The sequence below is a fragment of the Aristolochia californica genome, unplaced genomic scaffold, assembly GCF_029961685.1.
Source record: "Aristolochia californica isolate CCGP_79_NKW_82.1479 unplaced genomic scaffold, dmAriCali1.0.hap1 SCAF_4, whole genome shotgun sequence".
Taxonomy (NCBI): Eukaryota; Viridiplantae; Streptophyta; class Magnoliopsida; order Piperales; family Aristolochiaceae; genus Aristolochia; species Aristolochia californica.
Genome location: NW_027182103.1, coordinates 5,795,984 through 5,820,032, shown reverse-complemented (window position 1 = coordinate 5,820,032; position 24,049 = coordinate 5,795,984). Strand labels below are relative to the sequence as shown.

The window sequence follows — 24,049 nt, the reverse complement described above, 5'->3', positions numbered from 1 at the left end:
TGTTATACTTCATGGGTACTTCTTCAAGAGATGTTCTTCTATGTCACTTGAGGACTTGTGCCGGCTTGATCATTTGAAAATTTTAGATCTTGAGATGCATCGTCTCTTGAAAGTAAAATATCTGAAATATTTTAGTTTACAAAGTATTAACTCTATTAAGTTTTGTTATCATAAAAATCCATAAGGGAGACAATTTAAAGTCAACAATTTTCCCATTTTTTATAATGACAAAACCTAACTTGGAATAATATAAATCATAGAACAATAACCCTAAACTCAAGTACACCATGAAAACTCCTAACAAAAACAGAAAATTAAATCTATATCCCTCAATACAGAGTCCATTCTTACACCCTCTCTACATGCTATTGAGTTTAGAGGTGCTATCCACCTCATCTTTGGCTTCTTCTTGGCAATATCTCACTCTTTAATGGTTCCAATCCCAACACACAAAAGAAAGTTGAAGACTCAAATTAAGGAAGTTGATTGGAAAAATTGTAAGCTAAGGATTACATTTCCTATCAAAGGGAAGATAAACATATTTTGGTTTTCAATCATTTCCTACGGTAGCATAGAAGTTTAAAAAAATATAACAAAAAATAACTCTTTGGGATTTTTTTACTAGATTGCCCAATTTTCACTATCTTAGACCAGAGGTTTTCCTCTATTACCGCGACAGACTAGGAAATGAAGACACATTGACAATAATATAGAGCAATTGCCTCAATTTGCTTGTTGAGTCCAGGGCTGTGATACAAAACAAGCTACACTAGTCTCAATTTTTTACAAACTCATAAACCGGTACAATTAGAGGAGAGTTTGGTGCAATAATAGAAGAATTAAATCAAACAGCCTAGATCATTTTGTCAGAGTTCACTCTTGTATCTGAATGAACCACCTGCGTCCAGAGAGATTGCCAAGAAACAACAAGAGCCAACTCATTGAATTCCAACTGATGCAGGCCTTCCTATCGAAGTTAGCGGTAGGGCCTTCCTCTGCCACGAACACTCCTCCCCCTGCCTCTTGTCCTAGCTCCTCCACTTCTAATACCAGCCCCACGAGACAAGCCTTCCAAAGCACGATTCATAAGCTGGTTACGGACCCCAACTTCACCTCGTCCCTTTTTATTTGGCAAGGAGGCAGCACCAGAACCATTAGTAGCACTTGCAGTGCGCTTTCCTCTGAAAAGCAAGTTCAGGATGCTAAGCTTTAAACAAAAAACAGAAAAAAAAATAAAAAACAAGGAAATTCTGGAGAAGGGGTTTTAATATTGTTTCCAATAATTTCCTGTGTGATGCAACCAGAACCATTAATAGCACTTGCAGTGCGCTTTCGTCTGAAAAAGCAAGTTCAGGAAGCTAAGTTTTAAACAAAAAACAGAAAAAAAAAGAACAAGGAAAATCTGGAAAAGATGTTTTTATGTTGAAATCCAGAGCAAATGTACATTTGTTGTAAACCACAAATGTACCATACTCCACAGTTGGTAAGTCAAAAAGGACTTAACGGTCCTTCATACAACACAGTGCCCAAAACTGGATAAACTCAATTCTGTCCAATAATAGGCTATCCATATGGATGGCATGACAAAGAAAATCCCTTGTTAAATAACAGTGGATTTATTAGGGGATATTCATCCCAGTTTCTTCATGAAGAGCTGTTGTGAAAAATATACCGCCGAATATGTTGCCTTCCTATGTCTAGGTATAGAAAGCGACATAAAACAAATTACAAAAATTCTTTGAAAAAAAATCATAAATCACCTCGAAGAATTAAAAGAAACATTTACCCAACTCATGGTAAACACTCTTAATGATCTATAAATATATGTAGGTAATCAATTTGAAAACTCTCAAATATTAGAACATATCAGAGAGGTAAAAACTAAGGTTTTAAATTCAAAACCTAATAAAAAAGAATTACAAGCGGGTATTGGAAAGTAGACTGCAAAATCTTTTCATCAATATATAATTTGCAATATGAAAAGTTCAGTATGGAGGTGCGAAAACCAAGAAAACAACCCATATTGGGATAAGAAAGAAAGAAAAAAGATAAAATATGAATCTAAACTACTAGATATGATTGATCAGAAAATGATCACATTATCTTTGTGGGTTGACCGAGTCAACTTACAGAACCCACTCTGATACCAAGTTGAATTTTTAGAAAAGAGAAAAAACTCTACTAACTTGAAGTAATTTGAATACGTGAGTTTCTATTTATAATAGAGGAAACAAGTACAACCAATTACAATTAAACTAACCTTGCCCCAATTAGACCCAAAGTTAAACACTAAAAGATAAGTCCTAAAATTATTGAATAATTGAACATAAATAGAAGACTAACATAACTAAAATACTTTTAACTAAGACTCTTCTGTGAGACTTTCCATGAGAATCTTCTTAAACTCCACCATATTAATTCTGGTTTTGTGAAAATTCTTACTATGAGAGTCATATAAGACTCTTCCATACCTACTCTTCAATACTTTCAAACTACCTAATACCTTATACCAGAAATTTAACAAGATCAGGCAAGTTCTCTAACCTATTTTTTTCTCCTCCACAACTACTGGAATTAGGACTCTATTAGAAGATGACCCTCGTAATAGATATTCTTTTTCTAAAATGATTTGTCGTTCTTCATTACATGCAACTTCAAAGTTTTTTTTTTTTTTTTTTTAAATGAACATGCTACTTCAAAGTTCAAAAACTGTTATGATAAACAATCTCATATTTTATAAAACAAAAAAAGTTTTGTTTTCCTGACCTATCTAGCATTTTCAAGTGATCTTTATTCCTAATTCTATTACTTGAAGTAACTTTTTGGGCTCCCAGATGCAGATCATCTTGGCTATTGGGCCTCCCTCAGCAGCAGTGGCTGTAATCACTAGTACTGAGAGAGAGAGAGAGAGAGAGAGAGAGAGAGTTGTACCCTGCTGGAGCTGTTGAAGGTGGAGATGGTTTCACTGCTTCCTTCCATGAAAGTTTGATCTTGTTGTCCCCAATAAATGATGGAGTTTTTGAATGCAGTGGCTGACATGGAAGAAATGAGCAGAGATATTACTTCAAGCTTTAGATATAGCAAACACGAAAACATGGCTATCATAAAGCATCTTGTTTAGCCTCTCTTCCCTTCTCTACCTGTGTCATAGCCAGAATATTATTGCAAGTCCGTAGTCCTGATGTAGTATTCTGCTTCTTTGTTTTCTGTGTGGCATGAATAAAAAACATTCATAAAGATAAGCAAGATGAAAATGGTCGCCAAGTCAGGTTCTGGAGGGAAACCTACAATACTGGACTTTTCATCATCAGTCTTAGCAGATGCCATTGCCTTATTTAGCTCAGCCATTCCCTGTGTTAATTTCTTCATTGTTGTCTTAGCTTGTTCCTCAAGGTTAGTTAACCTGCAGCACAATCAACAACGATTCCATAAACAAGGCTGCACTTTCAACAGTTCCAGTTATTCAGTCATCAAGTTGATTGTTACATAACTACAAAAAAGATTGATTATTACATGCATTAGAATGTAGAAGAAAAGTTTAGTAATTTGTATGTGACCCTGTCTCTTCATAGTAACAAGTATTTGTGATGGTGTAAAGTTACGCGGTTTTGTTTTTCAATTATGTTTTGTTTATACATTTTATTGACTGTAATAGAAAGGAGCAATTCAGTCTTTTCCACATAAGTTGCTTGCTTATTGCAAAGACACGTGGCGGCCTCTATGCGAGGCATCACCACTTCTTTTTTCTCTCACTTTTCTCTTTTCCTGGTTGTTTTACTCAATTTCAAAACGTGCATGCCATAAAACAAGTAAGAAATGCTCTTTGTTACAGCTAATAAATAATGCAACACACCCATAAAGAAGGTGAGCTTTCATCAGAAACAAGAAAATCAAATGTGTAAACAGTACCATTTTAAAAGGCAAACCAGATACCCATGCTCTCAATCAGTGTTAGCTCAATTTCTGGTATTGAAAAATAAAAGACTTCTAAACCATCGAGATGCAGCATAATGGTTCAACTATCATGAAGTATTGCATTTTCTCTTTTGTGAATGATAGAAGGAAAGACTTTGAACTGTTCCTCAACCACCCAAATCTTCTCTCTAGAATTCTTAACCATTGATTTTAGAAAAGTGGGGATTAGAATTCAAATCTTTATTTTCTAATGCTCCACTATAGCCTTATATTCTGAAGTGACAGCTCAAGAGTTGCATTATATAATTCTTTAAAAAAAATTACACACTCAACAGTGATTAGATTTCCAAATGAGAGTTTCAAATCACAAATATCACAAAATATGACACAACTTTATCTCATTTCCAGAACAGGACTATGATTTCAGTTTCAAAAAGCTGCCTTCCAAGTGGCCATGACATAGTTGGAAAGAAGAGCCGTGATAGAAAATGATGGTACAAACCCTACAAAAAGATTCTGTACATCTTTCAGTGGATCTCAATTTTAAAAAATGCCATCATTTATTTCAAAACCCTCTCCTAGTCAAGCAAGAAGCTACAGTAGCAAGCATAGATATGTTTTCAGTTTTCAAAATTAATTTAAAAATTGAAGTTACAAATTTTCCCCTACTCTCCACTTCATGGCTTATGGAACTATGCTTTTTGTGAGATAACTATCATAAGAAGCCAACATTTTCATATTTCTGACATCTCAAACTTTACTTTTGAATCATTATGAATCTTGATCCTTCATTTGGTATTAATTATTTAATTAATAAAAGTGTTGAGTGGGAATAATCCCACACAGACAAGAATTGAAGTGTTATTGTGTTATATTGTTGATCAATAGGTCTCTTAAGTGGCTAGTCATTTTGGGATAGAACCAGACCCGATCCAATAGTGGTATCAAAGTACGATATTTGTTTGAGTCCTGGCCCAATTTGTGCTCCATTATGAGTTTGTGTCTATGTCTTAGGCCTATTGTTGAATGGGTCCCACATTGATAAGAATTAAAAAATATTATTGGATTATATTGTTGAGCAATAAGCTTACTAAACGACTAGTCATTTTGGGATTGAACTGGACTCAATCTAACAAAGACACAGCAAAAAGGACAAACATACACTATAATGAAATTTGAAAATAATCTGAAATCTGGCCTAGCAAATCCATAATTTATTTTTAAAAATTGATGAATTATGCTAGGACCTTAGAATTTGCTTCATTTATGAAATAATTTGGGTAATTAAGTTGTAAAGGGAGAATAGTCATTTCGTAACAGATTACCTCTCATTGAAGTCTTTGTAACTATCAGAGAAATCTTCCCCAAGTCTGTCTGATGGCTGTCCGGTCACTATTTTATAACCACATAGGCAATTTGTTGCATTGGGTGTCTGCACATATTCTTTTGTCTGTGAGCATTTAAAAAAGGACATTTAAGAAGTTGTTAAGGAGAGATGAGAAGAATAACCTTGTGAGCTTGATGGTGGAATGTATACAATAAGCATTCGACGAAGGTGTATTGTATGTCTTCAGTTTTCCTAAGAGGAGTGTAATTCTGGGAAAAAACAGAAAGAACACATTCGGTCCAGATACCAAAAATATCAGATTCTGAGGGAATATAAGAAAAAGAGAAACATAAGCCTTCCCAAAGGCACTAAACTTTATACCATAAACGAGCAGAGTAAAAGATTTTAAAATTTTAGCGAAAGAGGCCACTGGCATTCATAAAATTTTCAGAAGTACCAATGAAGCTTTCAAACCAAACACCAAAAGAAAGAGCAGTGAGAAAGTAGCAAAAGTCGAGCAACATATTGATCTGCCAAAATAAACAACAAAACTCTGACAAAATACCCACCTTTAGCAACTGAGCAACAGATGGAAGTAGCTGTCTTGAGTCCTGTGGTGATGTATATGGTGAACTTTCAGCAAGATTCTTAAGCAAGTCTAGTTTTCGTTGTTCAGGAAGCTACAAAATGAACAACCAAGAAATCAGACATATGCCACAAAGGGCATGATTAAGATTTACAACCTTTACTCACCATGCCTAGTGAAACAAACAACCAAAATAAAAAAATTCATGGCTCAAAAAGGAAAAAACATAAAGCACAATATTACCTTACTGAAAACTGGGAAAATGTGTTTGTTCAAGTAGTTTAAAAACTTGCTATTCGAGCCACCCTTCTGAAGAAAAATAAAGTACATAAGGATAACAAATCTAAAACATGTGCCTGCATTACAAAATAACCTGCAAAAAATTTAATATTATTTGAGTCTTTACCATAAAGAAAGGAAGAGCTAACAACATGCATGAAATCAATCTATCTATGTGGTCAAGATCAGATACCTGCAAAATAAAACCAAAATTACTTTAAATTCAGGGCACAATCAAACATCATAAAAAAACAAAAGGATACCAACAATTTCATCCGGAAACAGTCATACCTACCATTATTAATTGTGAAAGTTGAATCTAGGGTTATCTCACAATGACAAGTCGAAGTTAGGACACCTTTTCCTAGCTAATAACCATGATTTTTCAAAACCAAAACTGAAGTAAAGTTATTTGTACTAACACTACTTACAACCAGGCCTAAACAAACAAACAACAGGCCTTGAACATGGAGTGGACAACATAAATGGGGTACAACCTAAGCCCAATAGAACAGACTCCTTATTTTAAAATGAACATCCAAAGTCGGGAGGATTTTTCCCAATTAATGACAAAAGATTTCTCCAATCCCACATCAATGGGATGATTACCACAAAGGACAGAAAGAACTACTAATGCTATTAAAGAAATAACAATAATAATAAATAGGACCATTGAATTGCCAAATAAAATGAATGGAGAAGGAAACAGAGAGGAGACAGAGTATGAGAAATATAAAGTTGTTGGCATCTATTTTCAAATCTAGTTCTCTCATGACAAACTAGGGGCTTGAAGTTACAGTTAATAACTTTCTGAAATAGAATTAAACAAGAGAGAGAGAGAGAGAGAGATTGAAGCTATTCGATATCAGGGCAAAGAGAGATGAGACGATGAAAGCATCCCAAGGAGAAGAAAGTTGTAAAGAGAATTTAACCTACTCTCCTCCTCACTTTCACTTTATTTATTATGACTTTTAAGATAAAATGACAATAATGCCCATGAGATGAGGGCGAGTACATAAAAAAGGAAATAAACATAAAATAATGAAAGTGAGATGCTAAACTAACTACTAAAACTTTCCTCACTCCCCCTCAACTTGGAGCATAAATATCAAACATTCCTAACTTGTTACAAATATCTCCAAATATTTTCCCAGATAGTGCTTTAGTGAAAATATCTCCTAATTGCTTTGATGTTCTCACATGAGTAGAAATTAACCCACGCATGACTGCATCCCTGATGAAATGGTAATAAACTTCAATATGTTTGGTGCATTCATGAAATACTGGATACTAGTAATATAAATCGCTGCTTATTTATTAGGTGTCATAGGCATATGTTCTTTGACCATATATCCACATTCTTCAAAAAGAGACTTGACCCATATCATTTCACATACAGTATGAGCCATAGATCTGTATTCGGCTCCAGCACTTAAACTGGCAACTACTGATTGCTTTTGCTTTTCCAAGACACCAAATTTTCTCCAATAAAAGTGCAAAAGTAGATCTATGGTTCAGTTTAGAACCTGCATAGTCAGCATCAGATATCCAATAATGTCCACATGCCCATTCTTTTTATACAACAACCCATTACCAGGAGCACCCTGTAGGTATTTCAAAATTCTGTAAACTGCCTATAAGTGAATTTTTCATGGGTTTGTTGAGAACTAATTTACTAGTCCAATAGAAAAAGCTATATTTGGTCTAGTAACAGTAGCATAAATCAGTTTTCCAACTAGCTTTCTATAATAGGTTTTGTCCTTCAAGAATGGACTACACTCATTGTGCAAAGTTGCGATTAACTTCAATGGGAGTGTCATAAGTTTAGCCAAGTGAACTTGTCTTTAGATAAAAGGTCCAAGATATATGTTCTTTGAGATACACAATACCCTTTTTACTAATTGCTACCTCAATGCCCAAGAAATATTTAAAGTTCCCCAAATCCTTCATCTGAAAAAGTCATTTCACAAAAAAATCCTTCACTTCGAAAATGTCATGATTGTTACTACCTGATATCACAATGTCATCCACGTAAACAATTAATAAAACAATTCCAAATTCCTTCTTAAGAATAAACATAGAATTGTCTGAACTAGACCTGATAAACCCAAAACCAGCCAACACAGCTAAATTTATCAAACCAAGCACTGTACTTTGTTTAAGTCCATAAAGTGCCTCATGCAATCTACACACCTATGCTCCTCCCTTAAGCAACAAATCCAAGTGATTGCTTCATGTACACCTCATCAGTTAAATCCCCATATAGAAAGACATTCTTGACATCTAGTTGGAATATCGACCAGTCTAAAATAATAACCAAGAGAGTAAAATCCGACTAGAGCTCATCCTAGCCACTATAGAGAATGTTTCAAATAATCTTATATCTTTGCAACTAACCTAACCTTATATCTTTGCAAGGAACCATCAGCATGGGGTTTAGCGATAAACACCCATCTACAGCATATGATATCTACCCCTGGAGAAGGGTCACATAAGGTCCAAGTTTTCATCTCTTATTCCACAGCAGCTTTCTAGAAGGAAATAGTCAATACTTCAACATGATTTTGAGGAATAAAGATATATGAAATAGATAGAACAAATTTCTTGATGAGGTGAAAGAAAGTTAAAGGAAACATACTTTGAGAGTGGATGTTGAGTACATGATTGGATCCCTTTTCTTAGTGTAATAGGCAATTGAAGAACAGACTACGGAAGAAGTTCATAATTCCAACATTTTACTTCATAATTATAACCACCCTAAGGGATGATTTTCATGTTGAAACAGGTTCTTTAAATTATGGAAATTATAATGCATTCCCAAAACCATGCAGCAGGTCATCGAAGCAATTTGCCAGGCTAGTCAATTTTAAACACAAAAACAAATTTTTTTAGTGAAAACATTAGATGTGTAACTTCTGCATCCAAGTTCATCCCAAAATGACTAGCCAAAGTCAAGAGGTCATTTTTTCCCAACTAATAACCACATGATTTTTGGTTGAGGATCCATGTGGGATTATTATTATTTTTTAAATGAATGTGGGATTATTTTTTTTTTTTAAATGATGCTGAATTTTATTAATAGAGCTCAAAGGAGCAGATTACAAGAGGGGAAGCCTTCCCAAACAATGAGAGATTGCTGGGAGGTTCCGAATTTTGCCAATTTATCAGTCAAAGAATAGGCCGATCTAGGAACGAGGTTCCAATTACAATGAATGGATGACACAATGTCAGCAATACAATCAGTGATTGGCTAGTGGCGCCAAGGGGGAGCTATTTTTTGAACACCAACTGATAACAGTCTTTGAGTCTCCTTCGATAAGCAGCTTGCCATGAAGCCGCTCTTTAAAGATTTAGAGGCCGAATAGAAGAGCACTCACTTCAGCAGTATTTGAATCAGCAATACCCACCGGGCCAGCTTAGGATAGAATAGGGTCTCCACTGCTGTCTCTGAAAACACCACCAACTCCAACCGGCCCAAAGAGCCTAAAGCACTACCATCAAAATTGAGTTTGATGCTGTCGTAAGGTGGAGGATCCCAGGTAGCCATAAACTGATTCCTACAGGGGCCCGCCATATACGCGATCAAACCCCAATTTTCCCTAAGAGAAACGCCCGATAGAGAAGCAAACTCCTTCCTAGAATGTAACCAACTTGAGATAAGGCCCACTGCCTGAGAAGCTATATTATCCGGGGTGCTAGTCTTGGAGTTGAATCTCTGGTTATTTCGCTCAAGCCATATGCACCATGGGACATGTGCAAGGCATGCCAAGAGAATTATCTTGCCCAACCAAGGAAGGCGAATCCCCATAACCATCTCATAGGTGCCGAAAAGGTCCTGATGTAGCCCCATTTGGAGACCAACCTTCTAAAATATCTTCATCCAGACTTGCCAAGAAAAATCACAATGTAAGAGAACATGCTGGACTGTCTCGTTGTGCACACCACAAAGGGGACAAGTACGATCGGGGGCAGTGTAACCTCTTTTATGGAGGTTGTCAGAGGTGAGGATCTATTCTCTGATGGCCGTCCACACAAAGAATTTGATTTTACTAGGCGTTGAGAGCTTCCATGCCAGGTTTGCCTTGTGCTCATGCATGTTGTAATCTTGCTTTCTAATGTGAGAGAGTAGGCAGATGCAACTGTGAATCGGCCATTAATGTTGGGCTTCCATGTCAGTTTATCAACTGCATGCTCACAAATAGTAATGTTGCTGAGTCTTGAGAGGAGAGCAAAAAGGTGAAGTTTCCTCATCATTTAATCCCCAGCGAAACGTGAGACTCCATGAGCGATCTTTCCAAGAATCAGCCACTGAGCAAGAGAAGTCCCTCACCACCCTAGAGAGCCCCGGGAAGTCCTCAGAGAGGGGGCGGGGGCCGCACTATTCATCCGACCAAAAGAGGAGGGTCCTTCCATTGCCTATGTGAAAGGAAGTTGCATCTCTGAATATTGGGAGGAGCTTCTGGATTGATTTCCATATCGAGGATAGGAGGCGAGTAGCACCATCCTCCCTCCACCAGGCACCCGAAGGTTGAAGATAGAACCTAACCATATCACCCCATACGTTGTTATGCTTGATGTTGAAGTTCCAGATCCATTTGAGCAAAAGGGCATTGTTCATCTCCTTAATAGGCCCGGATGTCTAAACCACCCCGATTGCGGGCATGCATTTCCTTCCAACTCACTAAATGATATCTGAAGGTGTCCTCTGATCCTCTCCGGAAAAAACGCCAATGGATGGCATAAATCCTATTGCAAACGGAGGTCGGACAGTGCATGAAGGATAATATGTAGTTTGGCAGTCCTGCCAAACAAGACTTGAGGAGAGAGAGTCGCCCTACAGTAGATAAAAGCTTGCCCCTCCAAGTAGCTAGTCTCTTCTCAAATTTCTCAATGAAGGGGGACCAAAGCGTCGCCGAAGGCCGAGAGTCAAAGAGTGGGAGTTCAAGATATGTAACTGGCAAATTTCCCACTGATCACCCCAAATAGTCAGCCATACCCTAAAGCACAGGTGAGTCAATATGATAGCCTAAGAGGGTGGTTTTCATCCAGTTAATGTTCTGACCAGAAACCAATTCAAATAGTCCCAATACAACACGCAGTTTTCGAATCTGATCCATAGTACCAACCCCAAAGCAATTGGTATCGTCTGCAAACTGAAGGATCGGCACATCAAAGGTTGCACAGTCTGTCCTGGGGAGGAGCCAGCCCAAGTTTTTGGCCGAATAGATCAAAAGGATAGATATTCCACTACCACATTGAAGAGCAAACGGGAAAGGGGGTCTCCCTGCCTAATTCCCTTGGATCCCTTAAAATACCCACAGGCCGTTCCATTGTGAAGAATGGTGTAGCTTGCAGAGGAAATACAACTTTGAATCCAGAAGCACCATTTTTCCCCGAATCCCATCTTCCCCAAGAGAGTGTCCAAAAGCTTCCAATTAACTCTGTCAAAGGCTTTCTCAAAATCAAGCTTTAGGATAAATCTGGGAAGCTTTAAAGCCTTAAAATGGTGAATGATCTCGTGACATGCCATGGCCGAATCTAATATATTTCTTCCCTTGATAAAAGCACTCTGGCCATGATGAATGGCAATAGGGAGAACCGCCCTGAGGCAATTGGCCTTGTAGGCACTGGTGGTGAGACTGATCGGTCGGAAGTCAGATGGAAGTTTTGCCCCTTCTTTTTTAGGGATGAGGGCAATAAATGAAGCTCTGATGCTCCTATATCTGATGCCATGCTGATAGAACGAGTGGACCATGCAGGCAATATCGTCTCTGATGAAGGGCCAACATCGGCGATAGAATTCCCCGTTGAAACCATCCGGGCCCAAATAAAAAACTTCACTCGAGGGGGTGCAAGTAAGGACCACACAACGGCAGCAAAATGATGGGATTGAGTTGAGTGGAGAGAGTGTAAGAAGTTGTAGGCAGAAGCAGTAGAAAACGTACCTTGTCGGCATGGAGTCCAGATAAGAGAGTCAGGTGCATTTATGAGTCGTACCGAGATATCACAACATTGTGGCTTCTAATTATAAAAAATGCAATCTCATTCCAGGCCTGAGAATTAATGGGACCCTTAACTCTAATAGCACTGAGATATCTCACTCCTCAGCAGAATTTTTACATAGCTTTACAAGGAGGAAGACTCAATGAGACCTGTGCCCCTACCCTCTTGGTAACACTTTGTTGTAGGGACTCGTTCCCCATTCCCATTTAAGCTTTTGATTCTGTTGTCTTGATCTGATTTGTCTCAATGACCTCTTCTCCTTAGGAAGCCTCCCTTGATGGAATATGATATATATATAAAAAAAAAAAAAAGGCTATAGGAGAAGGAGAATAATAGCCTATGATAAGGAAGCAGACATTGAAGGTCCACCTATTAAATTTACAAGGTCTAACCAGTCAAGCAGAAGTAGAAATGCAAATGAATAACTTAATCAAGATAGTATCACTTTTTTTTTATAAAGATGTATTTATATAAACAAGAGAAATTACAAAAGAGGAGGGAGTAGATCCCTTACAACCAGCGATTGTAGGGTAGCTCCCTGCTTGGCAAGCACATCTGCTACCGAATTTGCAGATCTCGGAATGTGAGACCAAATACAAGATACAATTGAGGTAATTTCTAAAATCTCCCGAAACATATCCCAATGTCGCCACGGGGGAGGGGATGCACACTCACATCATCTAATGACCACCTTTGAGTCCCCTTCGATATGAAGAGGACCGTTGCACTTGTCTCTTAAAACAAGGAGCCTAGAGAGGCCATGAAACTATGCTGACATAGAGTCGGATATGCCTAGTGGGCTGGCATATGAGAAAAGTTGATTACTGGAATGATCCGAAATAACCCCTCCAAAACCAGAAATCCCAGGATTACCAAGAGAAGAGCCATCAAAGTTCAACTTAAGATAACCGGGTTCAGGAGGAATCCATTCCTGCAAAACCGGGACCTTCGTCCCAGAGTGCATCATTGCCAAATTTCTCCAGTTTTCACGGATAGGGGTGCCCACAAATGAGGAGAAAGACTTCTTAGTCAGAAGCCAAGTAGATATATGACCCACCACTCGGTCCACAACCTGATCTATACATTCACTTTTTGATCAAATCGTCTTCGATTATGCTCATTCCAAAGCCCCCACAGAATGAAACTAGCACAAACAGAGAGTATCACTTTTTCAAGGCCAGGCAGAGGGGTACCAATGAGCGACTTACTGAACGAGATCAGATCAGCCGCCATGCAGAATTGTAACCCCAACATACTAAGAATGGAAGTCCACACCTTCCAGGAGAATATACATTGAAGCAGAATGTGGCTTGTGGTTTCAGCTTTAGTGTGTCAAAAAAAAGGGCACAAGGGGGTCAATTGAGGGGTGACCTCTTCTTCTGAGCACGTCTGCCGAGAGAACCTTGCCTTGATAGGCACTCCACATGAAGAATTTTATCTTTGGAGAAACACATAGACGCCATATGAAATATCTCTCATGCTCTCTCGGAGACGGATTCCAACCATTAATGAAACCATATGCAGATGATACATTGAAAGTGCCACTTTTGTCCGGCCACCAAATAAGCTTGTCTGCCTCCGAAGGACGAATTTTAACCGAGATAATTGAGTCCATCAAGCAATTGGCCTCCAGAGCCTCAGTATCCGATAGACCCCTTCTAGGGTGTAGGCTCATACCACCCCCCTCAAAAGCATCGGCCACTGATATGTCTCTACGAGTTGAGAGGAGAAATAGACTTCTGAAGGTAATCTGTAATGGCACCTGCCCCATCCACAAATCTTCCCAAAACTTGTGGGATCTGCCGTTTCCAACATAGAATCTACTAGCGGAAGAAAATTTTGGAAGCAGAAGGTATAATGCTCTCCATATTGAGGATAGACCTCTCCGATTACCTCCTGCACCAATGAGTGTCGCCACCAAGCTTGGCAAGAACCATTTCCTTCCAAAGAATGGGTATTGAACTTCCATAACCATTTTAGTATCAGTGCTTGGTTCATATCCTTGGATTTCCGAATCCCCAGGCCACCCATATTTTTTGGCAAACATACATCATCCCAAATGACCAAATGATATTTAAAGGCATCGCTCGATCCCCTCCATAGAAATCTTCGTTTGAGTTTATCCATAGACTTACATATGGATGTAAGACAGGGCATAAAAGATAGAGCATAGTTTGGAATGCCTGCAATGCAAGACTTGAGGAGGATGGGCCTCCCAACCTTACAAAGTAGACGCCCCTTCCAGGTTGCTAGCCAGGATTCAATTTTCTCAACCACCAGATTCCAAAGACTTGCAAATACATCAATTGAATAATGGCAAGCCAAGATAGGTTGCTGGTAGGTGGCTTGTTGTGCAACCAAATATACTTGCCATCTCTGCAAGGAGCTTAGGGCTAACACTGAAGCCCATGAGAGAGGTCTTTTCCCAATTGACTTTCTGATTAGAGGCTAATTCGAAGAGACCCAAAACCGCTTTAATCTTTCTAGCACCATTAGTGTTACCGATTCCAAATATGATAGTATCGTCTGCATACTGGAGTATGGGAATATTAAAGGCCTGTTGGGCACTAGTAGGAGGGAAGCACCCAAGATTGCCCGCCAAGTAAAACATAGCAGATAGGAATTCACCAACCAAATTGAATAGAAGCGGGGAAAGCGGATCACCTTGTCTGGTTCCTCTAGTCCCTTTGAAATAACCACAAACTGAGTCATTGAGGAGAAGAGAATAAGATGCTGAGCCCACACAACTTCTAATCCAGAATCTCCATCTTTCGCCAAAACCCAATTTTTCCAATATCTCATTGAGTGGGATCCAATTCACTCTGTCGAAGGGTCGAAGGCCTTTTCAAGATCCAGCTTCAGAGCAATTCTTGGATCCTTCTTATGGCAGAAATGATCAATGAGTTCATGAGCTGCCATAGTGGAGACCAAAATCTCTCTTCCTTTGAGGAAAGTGCCTTGCCCTCTGTGGATGACTATTGGAAGAAGAACTTTTAAACGATGAGCCAAAATTCTGGCAATAATCTTGTAAGCATTTACGAGACTGATAGGCCGGAAGTCCTAGCTTCTCAACACTAGCTTTCTTCGGAACCAAGGCAATAAAAGATGCGCCGATACTGCGAAGGGTGATACCATTGTTGAAGAAGCCACGAATCATTGCTATGATATCCTCCTTGAGCCGAGGCCAAAATCTTTTTAAAAAATCTCCATTGAAGTCATCAGGGCTTGGCGCCATATCACTTTCCATGCCTAAAACGGCACGTTCAACTTCTCCGACCGAAAAAGGTCGCTCTAAAAAAGAGGCAACTACTGGAGAGAGACGAGAAAGACTGATGTGTTGAAGCTTTGGCCTATTAGGGCATTCCTCCGAATATAAGTCTGTAAAAAACTTAAGCAACACATTAGTAATCGAAGTCCGACATGATGTTACCTCATTATTGATACATAATGAGCTAATTCGATTGGACCTTCTCTTTGCCGATGCCACGGCATGGAAAAAAATCAAGATAGTATCACTTGGAACATTCATTGAAAGCAAAACCACCCCAAAGTGCGTAAATTTGACTATATAATTTTATCTTTATAGAAATCTACAAATTTGTCAGTGGGAATAGTTCCATATAGAAAAGTGTCAAGAAAAATCCTATCGTAATTAGTTGGAAAATGGCCTCCTGAATTGGCTTAGTCATTATAGGGTAGATGTCCAACCAATTTAATGCAAGTATTTCTAGGCTAACTTCCAATAATATTAGTCCTATAGTTATAAAACTATAAGGAAGCCTAATAGCTCTACAATTCATGACACCATCACATATTGACAGAAAATATATCATAGATAATAGTTACATTGATGAAAACTTCTTCAAAAAAAACAAAAAAACAAAACATTGATGAACACACTAAGTGATGCAAACCATGTATCACACTGCACTAATCATTCAGTCTATAGGAATCTTGCGCACAGAGCTGTCAAAATGCATAATTGCATGAATCATTATTTTGTTCATTCTATATCTACCTTCCATACACCTACACTACATGCTGTACATGAAACTTACGTTAAACTGGGCATCTAAATCAGCCTGCCCTTCAATGATTTCAATAAGTTCCTGCACACGTTCTGGTGAAGCTCCCTCTCCAAACAAGGTTAAACTCTTCAAGAAATCCATAAACATCTTAAATTCAGCACTAGTAACATCTTGTAGACTCTGCAAATCCAGTACCCAAATTGTTAATTCTTTACAACATCAAGAGCACAAGAATAATAAACATTCAATACTTACTACATGTAGTAAGTTGAATTGATTGCTAGGTATCTAACTCATAAACTTAGATTACCTTATCTGTGTGTGTGTGTGTGTGTGTGTGTGTGTGTGTGTGTGTGTGTGTGTGCGCGTGTGTAAAGTGACTAAAATTTTACAGTATGCAACTCACTTTTTTCACTAAATCTGTAATGTGTCTTTCCATTTGCACTTGTGGCTTCAAAAGTTCAGCCTTGAGAGGGAATACCTGGCATGAAACTTGAGCTATATTTACCATAATAATTAAAAGCATTGTAAAATGCTCTGCTACCTTTTAATGATTTAAACAGGAAAAAATAAGAAAGAGAAACAGAGAGAGAAACAGAGAAAGAGAAACAGAGAGAGACAGAGAAGAGCAGACATTGATCACATGGGCCACACCTTATCTCTGACAAAACCAAGAACTTTTTCTCTAACATTCTCATCACCACCCTCTATATGTTTAAATAAAGATGTTAATGATTCTGCAAAATGAAAAAACATCAACAAGAACAAGGACGTAAACAACAGATCACTAATGTCTCCCATATCAAACACAGAAATAGAGATTGACTAGATTCATTTATGCCTATCCTAGTGCCAATCATTGCTCTGCAAACATCCTTCCATTTGCAGAAATATTCAAGAAATCATTATCACAAAATGGCAAATAAAGCCAGCTGGTCCAATCAACATACATAGGTCACAGATGGCCATATGTTAAACATATTGAAAAAGAAATCAGAGAAGTACCTTTTACGTCCTGCCTTAAAATAGACATCAGGCACTTCTGCACGGCATCACGCTCCACATTTTCCTCTATAACAATTAAAAAGAAATATGCATTATGCAACTAAGAATAACAAGGGTTTATGAAGACTAATGATAACATCAATTACCAGCGGTTAGGAGTTGTCCAACAACATAGACAATTTTCGAAATGTACTCTGCAGTATCCTTGCAAAGAAGGGGAAACCCACGAATTGCTTGAATCCTGACCTATACTCAGATAAATTCGAATTAGATCATCTTTCCACAAATTGCTTGAATCCTGACCTATACTCAGACATATATAAATCAGATCATCTTTCCAGAAATTGATTGAATACTGACCTATAATCAGATAAACTCAAATCAGATTAGCTTTCTTTTTCCATTTTTTTACTATATTGATAAGGACCACAAAAATTCATCCTATACAGAACACCTTTTAAAAATCAGAAGTGGAATTTGTCATTACCAAGATGCGGAAAGCAAACAAATACAACTTTTACATGTCCATAAAACAATTACCTTAATCACACCCGATCAACCCTAGGATAGTTGGGAATTCAATTTTACAGTCAAAATTATCCTCATCTACCATCCCCAAGGAGATAGTATCACAAAATCATTCAATGGTTACTGCATATAAACATCCTAGATACCTAAAAGTCTTCTCCAAGATGATAGAGTAGTCAGATTAACCATAATAGCCTTCTCCTTGGTAACAGGATAGTAGTAAGATTAATCGGAAGATTTGGATATTTGTTGAATTTCTGATAAAGAAAAATACTTCATTAACTTGTTGTAATTTGAGTACAATAAACTTCTATTTATAATAGAAGTTTTAGAAGATATGATGGACCGCCATTTTATACGGGATGATCCTATCCACTCTCACCCCTAGCTTGAGGGGGAGTGTTAGAAGATGGGTTTAACCTAATCAATCATGTTGTTCCAGTTCTTTCCACCATGTGAAGTCACCTACATATATGCACTAAAGTTACCCCTTTTTCAAAACAAGTAAAGCACAACAACTTCTAAAACCTATGCTGGAAAGAATTGCACCACATGATCTTGGTTTTATTAGTTAGGAAATAGAGTTTGTAACTTGGCTAATAATCATTTGAGGACATGTCTTCAATCCTATTGGATGTGAGTCTTTTTCTTACTCAATATTCTCATCATGCCCAGGTTTACACATAATGGGCCTGAGACATGGGCACCAACTCTCAATGGAGCAAACAACACACAGACTCATGGAGCCAACAACAAATAGATAACTTATTGAGCACAAACTAGGCCTTAGTCCATGCACAGATTTTACTTTGGCACCACTATTGGATTGAGCCTAGATTCATGTTAAAATGACTAACCACTTAGGAGGCCTATTTCTTAATCATATAACCTGTTAATCTTTCTTCCCATTTCTCAATGTGGGGAATTTTCCAACTCAACAAACTGCAAAACAGCCCTTCAAAGGACTATCAAGAATTGGGTCCAGCATTCAAAACTCCTTACAGTTTTCATGTTCATCGAACCTCAACAAATCGAAAATCTTGGTCTAATCTCTTCAACTTATTTTTTTATGAGGGACAAGCAATATTGTGGCTTTTTAAACGCTGATTATACATGCACACTACACCCAATTCCCCTCATGAAACTTGAACTCAAGACCTTGCACTAGAAATCCTCCCATATGGTCATTTAGTCAAAGGCCCAGTCTACTTAAGCAACACAAATTATTGTACTTAATTTGTTTAAGATAGGTAATAGCATGGAATTCGTGGCTAACTTGTACTTACAGCAATAATTTTAGTTAAACATCTAGCAGAATTAGTCAAAGAAAAATGATAGAATGTTCCTTTGTAAAGTCTGATTCTATTATAGTCCATTCCATTGATCTATTTCCACGTCATCAAAAGTTCTAAATCTAAGTTTAACATATCTCCAAATGTTTTTTATCATTTTTTATAACTGTTTTTTGTCATTACACCAACATTATTGCCAGTAGCCAATCAGAGAACAAAGAAAGTAAATCACCCAAGGCAACAAAAAGTGGAAGTTTATTGTAAGGAGATCTCAATTCTCAAGAGAATGTGCTTTTGGTGATAGTGTGAGTTTATAGAAAGCGCAATAGAAAAGGTGGCACACTTAAACCTTTAATTTTAGGAGGCGGTCAATGCACAGAAAAAGTAGACCCTCAAGAAAAGGAAAAGGAAAGTTCATTCCAAGGTGATCTATTTTCTCTAGAAAATGAGTTTTTTTATGTTAAGGTATGTAAATGTGAAGTGCACTATACAAACTGGAAACAAGTAACTTTTTTGTGAAGTTGGGTCCAAGGCCCATCCCAAAATGACTAGCCAACTTAGGAAACCTATTTCCCAACTAATAAATTCAAGATCTTTGTACTCACTAATCTATGTGGAACTATTCCTTAACACTGCCCCTCACATGTAGACCTTCTTTTAAGGCTCTACAAGTGGATAATTTAGGTGTAGGCCCTCTTTTGTGGCTCTACAAGTAAATAATTTTAGGTGTAGGCCCTCTTTTGTGGCTCCACAAGTGAATAGTTTAGGTGTAGGCCCTCTTTTGGCTCTACAAGTGGATAGTTTAGGTGTAGGCCCTCTTTTTTGGCTCTACAAGTGGATAGTTTAGGTGTAGGCCCACATATGAGTGCATGTTCTGATACCATGTGAAGTTGGATCCAAGGCCCATCCCAAAATGACTAGCCAACTTAGGAAACCTCTTTCCTAACTAATAAACTCAAGATCTTTGTATTAACTAATCCATGTGAGACTATTCCTTAACACTTTTCAATTTCAAAACCAAGGGAGAAATTTAAGATAACATCATCACACCTCATTTCCTTTAACATTCCTCATTGCACTTCTCTCTTTTTATGCATAAACAAGGTGGCTTACTCTCAATGTAACATGGATTCCACCAATATATTTGGGCACTTTCTCTAGAGAATTCACAATCTCTCCAAAGATTCCTTGTGCACCAATAGGACCCTCAAATTAGAGTTGAGATAGAGGATATGCATGCAGCCAACTTATCACAGACAAACTCTCTCATTTTATGCATGAACCAGGTGATTCATTGTCCTTGGTAATGTGGGGACTACTTGAACTCTCTTTGTGCACTACCACAATTTGCAACTTTCTCAAGAAAAATCACTTTTTCTCCTAATATTTGCCTACAATTAGAGGGTTTAGAAGTACTTTTTTATTGACCTCTCACTTAGTGAACCACTAATTCGCATCATAACAAATTCAGAATTTTTTTCCCCTGAGTACAGTGGTTCTCACTATGGCGATCTCATGAAGAAAACTATAATCAATCAGATGTGCTTTCTGCTTATCAATCATTGCAAGAACTTACATAGTACTTCCAAGGTACCCTCTCATAGCCAACATAACTCTCTGGACATCCACCAAAGCCACTTCCGTTATTTCATCCTAGGCTCACATTCCCAGGTTCCTATCTCAGTTATACAACCCAAACCAGGGCACCTGTCCGGATCAAGAGCATAAGAGATTAAAAATGGATCAAAACCTGGTTGACCAGGCTGGGTTAAGTGGTTCAACCGGTGAACCATTGACCTGGCCTTGTCACTGGATCGCGCTTTCATGAGTGGAAATTACTCACGTGACACAACAGAGACCAAGAGAGGGGAGAGCGAAGGTGGGCAGAGTCCCACCCCTCACACCTTCTTCTGCTGATGGGCAAGCCACCTCCGCCAGTAGAAACAATGGAGGAGCATAGGATCCTTCCTCCTTCGACATCTCTCTTAAGACAGAGACATTGGAGAAGGAGGAGGGCTACCTCTGCCTTTCCCAGTTGTTTCTGCATGTGGAGGAGGGAGCGTCATCCTAACAGTGGATGTTCTGCACCCTGGCAGGGAGACAGTTCCCACTCCCCCTTCAGAAAACACAACAGGGGAGGGGTGGGGCACAGCTCCCCTTCTTCCCTGACGTCTTTGTTGTAACAGTGAAGTCAAGGAAGAAGAGGGGTTCCAGCACACCCTCCCCCATTACTCCCACCAGACAGCACCAGCTCCCCCACTAATAAGTGAAGCACAGGGTCTGCGCCCCCAGCCCCCTCCAGCAACACAACCAATCATTCTTTTTTTTTTCTTTTTCTATAGCTAAATGAAGTAAACTGATGCCATTACCATTTTAACCAATGTTTAAAACTGACTGACCTGGGTTCAACCAGACTGGGTTGCCTTAACGGGTTGGTGACCATGTCGATTTTTATAATATTGGTTCTAATATAGCTACTTCAGTTTTCTGGCCTTTAAGAATGCAAAGGACAAAATGTAGAAAACACTAGAATGTCCACTACCAATTTATCCTAATCCACTAACTTTATCATGACGCAAAGGCTGGAAAACAGTTTTTCGAATTCATCCTACATAACAAGAATCCGACTGTCACTCAGCTAATAACGAGTTTCAAAGTAGAAATGCTCACATGAGAAGTTCCGAATAGCCTTTTATTTTTCCTTTTTGGCAAGCAGAGCATCCCCAGATAGTAATTCCCATTGAACAGTATACTCACTGCTTGGTAAGTAGTAGGAACCAAAGGCAGGACAAAAACACTAAACTTTCAAACTCTATCAAATATTCTTTTTGAAATAAACTCTATCAAATATTCAACCCTCAAAAAAATTCGTGGAGAAGAAACAAGCAGAAACTCACCGCAGATTCTTCATCCTCACACAAATCGAAGTGAGCATTGATGGCGTCTGCAGCAAGCCCGGGGAAGAACTTGACGAATCTTGGGATCAGCTGAGCTGCCAACTGCTTGGCCTTCGTGCTGCCTTTTGCGGCCTTGATTATCCCTTCGTAGTCACTGACATGCTGCAGACAGGAAAACAAACTCTGAACCCCGGAAAAGCAAGAAGATTTTCAATCCCTCAAACAAAATTATTTAGCCATAGAAAAGAAAACTGACCGCAGACTTGTCTTTAGCTTCACTGAGACGCTCCCCATATTCATAGAGCTTGTCAATGCCAGTTGCGTCAGCAGCCATATACGGCAGAGGAAAGTGGAGGAGAGAGAATGTAAACCAAAAATGGAGATCGAAAAGGAAGAAATTAGCACCAAACAACAAAAAGAGCAAAGGCCTTCCGCCGAGTCAGTGGGCTCTTATTCTATTCCTTTGTGTTAAATAGAAGGAGAAAACCAGAAAATGAAAATACAAAGGACTGCGAAAGAAGAAAAGGAGCCTTATTATCCGTGACGTAATGAACCGAAGAAGAAGGGTTTTTGCCTGTACGAGATGTTAAGCTCAGCCAAACTGCCCCTCGCGACTGCTGAACCATCAAGTATTACAACGAAAAACAGAAAAGAAAAAGAATCATATGGCGATGGGTAAAGAGCGGCAGATCAAGATTTACGAAACTACCCTTGCTTAAAGATAAGTATGACATCTTGAGGGCAAACAAGGGAAGAGGAGGCCCCATCATACTGCACAGATAGTGGGAAGGTTAGGTTCCTTTATGACACTTTTGCATATCAAAGAGAAGGGTGGAACATCTATACAGCAAAATTGAGAGTTGAGGGCCCATCCACTCTAGCAAAAAAAGGTGGGATGTGTAAGGCTTTTGCATCCCATCCCCTTCTATAGGACGATTTTCTTTCCCCAAATAATATTTTTATTTTATTTATTATTTTATGATGTTATGGTGACATTATATGGTTTAATCGGAAGTTAAAACTAGTTGAACTAGGTTGGATTGGATTCAATCACCTCTTTGGGTCCATGATCAGATCGATTTTTATACATTGACACAAATCCCTCTTTGACTTGTTATCATAAAAATTTCACTCACTATTCTTGAGTAATAAGTCATGTTTCTACAAGTGTAGGCTATTAAACCTCAATTGTTTAATTTGTTATCTATTTGTTATCCATTTTTTTATCATTTTTAAACAATGCTTGTACACCCACTACTTGCAATGGCTAGGACTACGCCCTACATCCAGCTAGAGTCGAGTAATTGTTTTTATCACAAGTGGCATTGTTATTGTTACTCTTTTCGATATGCCTTTGAATTTAAGTGGAGTTTTTTTTTTTTTCAGGCTTAGACCATTTTAACTAGTATATGAAATTTTGCCATTAGGTTAGAAGTGATATTTTGTTCTCTAATTTTTGTTTTATCCAAGCAATGTCTCTATGTGCTTTTGATACCTAAGTTGAAGGGCAGAAGTAGAAGTACCAAAGAAGAGGTGTTGAGGAGCTTACTATGAAGAATTCCACGAGTTGTGTTGACTGAGTGTTGACACCCTTCTTGATTTTGATGATAACAAAACTTAATTGTGTTGGTCCAGGTGGTTTCTCAAGAGGTGGTTGAATTGAGAATTACAAGTCTTAAAATTCTTAAGGTCATGCACACTTGCAATTTAAAGCATAAAATATTCACACACCACAATAGATGACACAAGATGTTTTCTTATAAACATTCCCTTATTGGTATTCACTGCCCAAGAACCGTGCTTGAGAAATTCCACTAATATAGCTCTATTAGCTTAAATTTACATCAAACAAATTTTGGTACTCTTTAAGCCATTGCAGCTCAAATACACGATTTTACAAATAATCTCCCCAAAAGATTGGCTAGATTATAGTTTTAACTAGGCCCTCTCTATCTAGATTTCAATAGGTTCAAGATGAACCTTTCTCCAAACAAAATACAAAAGAAAAGATAAAAACTAACACCCTTTTATCAAATGGAGAGAACCTTCTCCTTGAGGGATACAAGTCTTCAAGATGAACCTTTCTTCAACCTTTGTAGCACAATGTAATTGATGGAGCTTATCTAATGCGTATACAATGGAGAGGATATGAGAAAAGAGGAAAAAAATTTCTAGACTTTAGGCTCATT

General features: G+C 38.2%; 1 protein-coding gene across 3 annotated transcripts; it reads right to left on the bottom strand.

The window, feature by feature from the left end:
• Positions 1–698: 698 nt before the first annotated feature.
• Positions 699–22,465, bottom strand: LOC137962278 (apoptosis inhibitor 5-like protein API5). Of its 3 annotated transcripts, none has more exons than XM_068809055.1 (16): positions 22,117–22,465; positions 21,861–22,022; positions 17,290–17,389; positions 17,144–17,209; positions 16,793–16,875; positions 16,545–16,619; positions 16,169–16,318; positions 6,235–6,300; positions 6,072–6,137; positions 5,812–5,922; positions 5,425–5,511; positions 5,241–5,347; positions 3,289–3,403; positions 3,141–3,206; positions 2,932–3,032; positions 699–1,181 (listed from the first exon to the last, which is right to left on the bottom strand). In XM_068809055.1, the coding sequence occupies exons 1-16, from the start codon at positions 22,192–22,194 to the stop codon at positions 977–979; spliced, it is 1,638 nt and encodes a 545-aa protein (XP_068665156.1). In that variant the 5' UTR covers positions 22,195–22,465; the 3' UTR covers positions 699–976. The 3 variants fall into 3 exon arrangements, with proteins under 3 accessions (XP_068665156.1, XP_068665157.1, XP_068665158.1); XM_068809056.1 differs by having other exon boundaries at positions 6,072–6,134; XM_068809057.1 differs by having other exon boundaries at positions 1,063–1,181; positions 2,932–3,035; positions 3,146–3,206.
• Positions 22,466–24,049: the final 1,584 nt, after the last annotated feature.